The sequence below is a fragment of the Poromitra crassiceps genome (assembly GCF_964638095.1).
Source record: "Poromitra crassiceps genome assembly, chromosome: 19".
NCBI classification, from domain to species: Eukaryota; Metazoa; Chordata; class Actinopteri; order Beryciformes; family Melamphaidae; genus Poromitra; species Poromitra crassiceps.
The window spans coordinates 4,866,796-4,874,295 of record NC_139646.1 but is presented as its reverse complement, the minus strand read 5'-3'; the positions used below and the strand labels follow the sequence as shown (position 1 = coordinate 4,874,295).

Genomic DNA, 7,500 nt, shown 5'->3' with positions numbered 1-7,500 from the left:
CTGTGACATACATGGAGGTATGATGGTGTTTGTCTGCCTGTGACATACATGTAGGTATTATGGTGTTTGTCTGCCTGTGACATACATGTAGGTATGATGGTGTTTGTTTGCCTGTGACATACATGGAGGTATGATGGTGTTTGTCTGCCTGTGACATACATGAAGGTATGATGGTGTTTGTCTGCCTGTGACATACATGTAGGTATGATGGTGTTTGTCTGCCTGTGACCTACATGTAGGTGTGATGGTGTTTGTCTGCCTGTGACCTACATGTAGGTGTGATGGTGTTTGTCTGCCTGTGACCTACATGTAGGTATGATGGTGTTTGTCTGCCTGTGACATACATGTAGGTATGATGGTGTTTGTCTGCCTGTGACATACATGTAGGTATGATGGTGTTTGTCTGCATGTGACATACATGTAGGTATGATGGTGTTTGTCTGCATGTGACATACATGTAGGTATGATGGTGTTTGTCTGCCTGTGACATACATGTAGGTATGATGGTGTTTGTCTGCCTGTGACATACATGTAGGTATGATGGTGTTCGTCTGCCTGTGACATACATGTAGGTATGATGGTGTTTGTCTGCCTGTGACATACATGTAGGTATGATGGTGTTGTCTGCCTGTGACATACATGTAGGTATGATGGTGTTTGTCTGCCTGTGACATACATGTAGGTATGATGGTGTTTGTCTGCCTGTGACATACATGTAGGTATGATGGTGTTTGTCTGCCTGTGACATACATGTAGGTATGATGGTGTTTGTCTGCCTGTGACATACATGTAGGTATGATGGTGTTTGTCTGCCTGTGACATACATGTAGGTATGATGGTGTTTGTCTGCCTGTGACATACATGTAGGTATGATGGTGTTTGTCTGCCTGTGACATACATGTAGGTATGATGGTGTTTGTCTGCCTGTGACATACATGTAGGTATGATGGTGTTTGTCTGCCTGTGACATACATGTAGGTATGATGGTGTTTCTCTGCCTGTGACATACATGTAGGTATGATGGTGTTTGTCTGCCTGTGACATACATGTAGGTATGATGGTGTTTGTCTGCCTGTGACATACATGTAGGTATGATGGTGTTTCTCTGCCTGTGACATACATGTAGGTATGATGGTGTTTCTCTGCCTGTGACATACAGTACATGTAGGTATGATGGTGTTTCTCTGCCTGTGACATACATGTAGGTATGATGGTGTTTCTCTGCCTGTGACATACATGTAGGTATGATGGTGTTTGTCTGCCTGTGACATACAGTACATGTAGGTATGATGGTGTTTGTCTGCCTGTGACATACATGTAGGTATGATGGTGTTTGTCTGCCTGTGACCTACATGTAGGTATGATGGTGTTTGTCTGCCTGTGACATACATGTAGGTATGATGGTGTTTGTCTGCCTGTGACATACATGTAGGTATGATGGTGTTTGTCTGCCTGTGACCCTGAAGACAATGTGAATGATGGACAGGAATACAAAGGACAACAATAAATACAATGTCCCACAAACATTTCACCTCAACAAAACGCAGCGTAGGAAAATTGTGATCTTATCTTAAGATGTCCTCATTAGATGTCCTCCCCCCCTCTCTAGGTGACGTGCTGGTGATGGATGAGTATGGCTACATGTATTTCCGGGACCGTAGCGGCGATACGTTCCGTTGGCGAGGGGAGAACGTCTCCACCACGGAGGTGGAGGGAGTCCTCAGTGGCCTGCTGGGACAGACGGATGTAGCCGTGTACGGAGTGTCTGTACCAGGTAGGATAGTAACACACAGGTAGAGTGTATGGAGTGTCTGTACCAGGTAGGATAGTAACACACAGGTAGAGTGTACGGAGTGTCTGTACCAGGTAGAATAGTAACACACAGGTAGAGTGTACGGAGTGTCTGTACCAGGTAGGATAGTAACACACAGGTAGAGTGTACGGAGTGTCTGTACAGGTAGAATAGTAACACACAGGTAGAGTGTATGGAGTGTCTGTACCAGGTAGGATAGTAACACACAGGTAGAGTGTACGGAGTGTCTGTACCAGGTAGAATAGTAACACACAGGTAGAGTGTATGGAGTGTCTGTACCAGGTAGGACGAGTAACACACGGGAGAAGAGTGTGAAAGAGTGAGTCAGGATATTCACTAGCTCACCTATCTGCGGGTCGATCTCGCCCTCTGTCTGTCTGAAGGTGCAGAGGGAAAGGCTGGTATGGCAGCTATAGCTGATGCAGGAGGCCAGTTTGACCTAGATGCGTTCCTGCTCGCTGTACAGAAAGCCCTGCCCTCCTACGCTCGCCCTGTCTTCCTCCGACTCATGCCATATGTTGACACTACAGGTGAGACACAGATGCACACACACACACACACACACACACACACACACACACACACACACACACACACACACACACACACACACACACACACACAGACACTTGTATAAAGTCATCAAACCTTATTTTGTCTTTGACTTTTGTCCTCAGGTACCTTTAAGATTCAGAAGATGCGGCTGCAGAAGGAAGGATATGATCCACAGGAGTCAAGTGAACAGATTTATTTTCTGAATAGCCGTGCTGGCCGTTATGAGGCTCTTACTCGTGAACTCTATAGTGGCATCATGGAGGAGAGGGTGCGTCTATGAGACAGAGAGGAGAGGAAGAGGCAGACTGATGTAGAGATAGTGTGTATTTCAAAGGAGAGAGAGAGAGAGAGAGAGAGAGAGAGAGAGTGTGTGTGTGTGTGTGTGTGTGTGTGTGTGTGTGTGTGTGTGTGTGTGTGTGTGTGTGTGTGTACATGAGAGAGAAAAAGAGAGTGAGAGAGAATATCACTGCTTTGTTGCTTGCAACCGAGGAGAAAGGTAGATGAGCACTAGTCATGTATTATATCCATATAGTGTAAATACTGATGAAGGTGGAAATATGATTGTATTTCTTACAATTAAACAAAATCATTATTATCATCTAATCTGACCAGTTTATTGTTTTTTCTTTCTTTATTCAATAACATTGCACAATGTGACATTGTTATTATTCAGTGTCAAATTATACATCCAGTCAAATAGATTTGGTAATAATGTTAAAGCTTGTAACAATTTATTTCAATAACAGTAATTAGAGCATAAGATCACATGATGAGCTTCAGAATTTCGCCATGACGCCGTCTTCGCTGGCATAAGATCATGGCCCACCATGGAAATAAGTCTGAGACTTTATTGTGCCATCCTTGTCCATTTTTAAAGCTATGATGTATTTTGTATTTATTGCTTTTTCTTTTGCCGAAATAAAAAATCTAATCAAAATCAAAAAATGGGACATGTAAAGCTCAATAAGTATAAAGTAATGCACAATCAGTGCTTGAGTGCTTTAGTTGGGATTTAAAGGATGTAACATCTGGATTTGGATTTGGATTTGGATTTGGATTTATTTGACAATTTACAAAAAGATATGCATACATCTTTGCTTCTGTGCTTTTAAATTCTTTTGCAATTAATATCAGGTATTATTTCCCCCCCCAAACCCCTCACAAACACATGCTCAACTATTAAATGTATCTGAAAAACATACTTTTTTGCGAGTACACACTGAAGACATTTGTATGATCGAATGATCAAAATGATTTCTGGATCTGGATCTCTTGATCCTTGTCAGATGTCTCAACAATGATGTTTCGCGCTCTGTCCAGTGAGACATGATAGCTCACGTTGAATCTGGTTTTGATTGGCTGTTTTTTGACAGGAGGTTTACGGTCTGTTTTCCTTTCCTCTCCAGTGGGTTTGGTTTTGGCGAGCTGGTCCTTCTTCTTGGACCTTCTCACCTGAGGTTTGCCCTCATTCTTGGATGCCTTCTTCTGGGTCTGGGTAACATTTGATGATGGGTTCTTTTCTTCAGTTGGACACGTGTCTTCTAACATCTTGCTGTTGCCGTCAGTGGATCTAGCGATACCAATGTTCTCTCCCTCAGTGGAAGATCCATTTTCGGTCACTTTATCCTTCCCAATGATTGCTCTGTCCTCTGCAGGGATGAGATCTGACCCCACGCTCACATTCACTCTCTGTGCCAACACTGCAATGCCGCCCCCGCCAATGGATATACTCTCAAAGTATGGGTACACCTTTTCAGCAAAGTGATGTGTAAATGTGAAAAGATTTGTGTCAGTATCGACGTCCACGAAATCCAACTGTCCGTCGCAGTCCAGCCTCACATGGACCCTATTCAGGCGGTGTGACTTGTGGAGGTTGAGGATCTGAGAGGGTGTGGTCAGTGCTTGGTACTTGCCCTCGCGTAGGCTGATACACCACAGCCCCACCTCTGGACAAGCCTCGAACTCTTCCCTTCTGCACAGTGACTGACCGGCAACACCGATCGTCCAGTTGGTGCTGTCACCAACCTGTTGAGATAAAGAAGAGAGTTGAGATGCCCTGGTTTGAGATGTGGAGAGATGTGGGAGAAAAAATGACTTGGATGTTTCGAAAGCATCTGTTGCATCTGTGTGCCTGTATGTTTGTATTTGTGCATTTACATGCCTCAACATCCCAACAGTGTATTCCTGAGCTGTAGCCCTCCCTGGCCAGGACGCAGGAGTAAGGGTGGAAACGTTCAGGGTTGGTTGGCACAGGAACAGCCACACCTGCATTCTCATCCAGCTCCTGCGATGGTCCAGGAGCGATCTGGACACTGTTAAGTCCAGGAGAGAGACTCAGGGATGGGCACGCTGTCCTGGGGTCGAGGGTCACCGGAGCTGGAGGGTAGGAGGTCAGGGAGATGGAAGTAGGCAGGGAGGGAAGGAGAAGCTGAGAAGCGGAGGACAAGATAATATATTCACATGCATACACACTAAAAAAGAAACTAACTGTAGGGGGCAATGTCCTTCATCTTGTCCCAAACGTGGTACTGGAGGTTGCCCAGGTGTTTGGCCACATCTATCAGAGGTCCACAAATCTTCTCTGACTGCCTTGTCCTGCAGTACACAAACATGGACCCACAAGCAAACAATTACACAAATTGCATGTGTAGTGCATGTTTAGATTGTAAAAAAAACAGAAAGAGACATGCCATACCTTCTACTTGTGCCTTGGTAGCGCTGTAAAAGAGGAATTTGTTTGGTTTAAGCTTCAAACTCATTTTGCCATTCTTGGACTAATGATAACATTTTATTTCTGTTAACCTGTAAAAATTCAACCCCGTCCCCCTCTGCATCTAGCTCCTCCTCAATCAGCTGGATCTTCTCCTCCAGAGACTCTATCGCCTGGCTCATTCTGTCCATACGTTCTCCTGCCTCTTTCTCCTTCTGCTCCTGTTCCTCCCTGAGTGCAGCCAGCCTGGCTTCTTCCTCCGCTCTCAGAAACTGATGGAGTTTCATAAACTCTTCCTTTATCTGCTCCTCTGTCAGTTGGGCCTGGGCCTGCATGGGGCAGAATGGAAAGAGTTAGGAAGTCAGAGGCAAGACACAGATCGTGATAAACCAAAGAAATTCCTTAGTTTGGCAAATTTGAATGAGGTGTTGAGTTGCAATGTGCAGTGCAGCCTTACCTGGTTGTGTTTTGATGCATGCTCACAGGTCTGCGTGACTCTGTCAAAGAGGACCACCTTCTTCTGCAGTCCATCCAGTGATGTTCTGAGCTCTGCCTAGGGGTCAAATGTCAAATATGAGCATGTTTTGACTGCAGCATAGTGAACACTAAGGGTCGTTTTTGTGACCACTCTGTTAACTGAGTAGTCAACAATACAGATTTTTCTTTTTTTTACCATTGCTTTATCCAATGCCTTGGCAATAACTCTTATCTATAATTGTTTTGAATTTAGCGCAACAGATATAACATTAAGAGCAGGTATTGGATGCTTATTAGTTATTCAGCTGTGTGGACTATTCTTTATTCTATATTCTAATATTCTAACATTCAGCTCATTAGACAATCAGTGAGAAGCATCAAGTGTCGCCGACTTATGTGTTTGTGCACATGAGGATCAATGAGCAGTGCACCAGTACAGACAGTATCAACTGACACTCTTCATAGACACTCAATACATCCAGCTCCTCAGACTATTCTTAGTGTGTGTGTGTGTGTGTGTGTGTGTGTGTGTGTGTGTGTGTGTGTGTGTGTGCGTGCGTGCGTGTGTGTGTGTGCGTGCGTGTGTGTGTGTGTGTGTGTGTATTTCTGTCTGTGTGACTGTCTGTGGTTCATGGAGAGAGGGACATCTATGTGGGGTCAGATGCCATGTCTTGTGAGAACTAGATGGGCATTTTGTGAAGATTAGATCCAATTAGTCCAAAACACGAGGCATTTTAAAGGAGACTATATATTCTGCCCAACCTGGACCTGCACTGTTAATGGTTCTGGGTCTGGGTCAGGTCAGGTGCAAAAGGTCCTGGTCCCATCAGGGATTTCATTGCCTTAACTGCAAATGTATGTTAGGCTCCTGCTGAAAGACTGCTACCTGAACATTGCACCTATGACCTCTTTTCACCGCCTCCTCCTTTAAGTGCTCTCAGAAAAGAGCAGGATGAATGAGAAGTCTTCATAGGGGGGCGTGGGGAATGATTCTCACTTGAATTGTGTGAGGAAGGATCTTGCACAGCCAACAAAACTGAAGGTAAGTATATTGTCCCTGGAGAGATTTATGTCAATATGATTAACACCTGCACCAGCCCCTGATAAATCAGAAGAGCCTGATACCTTTCCTAAACTCTTTTCATAACAGTAAGAAACTCATAAAGTTCAGCAGAAATACCTGGAGCGACTGAGGTGAGTAATTATGTTCTCCAATATAACCTTAATTTGCTGGATGATCACAATTATAGTGCAGAATCCTGTTATGGTCTGCTGGGGAGATTAGCTTTTGGACCAACCAGCAACATCATAACTGGCTGTGAGCAATGCTTTCTAAAAAGGGATTACAGTGATCAAAGTTCTCAACTGTATAGTTTTTATAATGTGTTACATACTTTATTTTTTTAAAGTCTCAGAACCTGAATACCTGCTGCCTACCTTGCAGTCAGTTGCAGCTTCTGTTAAGGGGTAAACTCTGTGTCCCACATGGCTCCCACTGGTACCACATTGACTACACAAAGGCTCCAAGTCATCCACACAGAACACAGACAGGTTCTCTTCATGTTCCCCACACAGCTCTGGAGATCCAAGAGACGGGTTCTCTTCATGTTCCCCACACAGCTCTGGAGATCCAAGAGACAGGTTCTCTTCGTGTTCCCCACACAGCTCTGGAGATCCAAGAGACGGGTTCTCTTCGTGTTCCCCACACAGCTCTGGAGATCCAAGAGACAGGGAAGAGGCATCCGCCTCAGCTCCAGGGAGGGAGTCACAGAGAGGGGACAATAGGCAATCCATGGAAGGGCTGCACATGGTGGTGGAAGATGCCAGATATGAAGCCATAGATTTGGGTTGTCACAGAGGGTAGCAGGCAGGCTAGCAGCAGACGGAGTGAACTTGAAATGGATGAGCAGAGGGAACATGGGAGGACAAGTGAAAAGGGGCGGAG

At 44.8% G+C, this 7,500-nt stretch overlaps 1 protein-coding gene across 1 annotated transcript in view; it reads left to right on the top strand.

The window, feature by feature from the left end:
- LOC310793560 (long-chain fatty acid transport protein 1-like) overlaps nucleotides 1–2,891 on the top strand; it is a 13,379-nt gene extending 10,488 nt beyond the window's left edge. Inside the window, exons 12-14 of the mRNA XM_083655373.1 lie at nucleotides 1,610–1,774; nucleotides 2,197–2,343; nucleotides 2,491–2,891. Of these exons, the coding sequence (XP_083511499.1) occupies nucleotides 1,610–1,774; nucleotides 2,197–2,343; nucleotides 2,491–2,648 (470 nt within the window). The 3' untranslated portion in view covers nucleotides 2,649–2,891. The remainder of the gene's footprint in view (nucleotides 1–1,609; nucleotides 1,775–2,196; nucleotides 2,344–2,490) is intronic.
- Nucleotides 2,892–7,500: the final 4,609 nt, after the last annotated feature.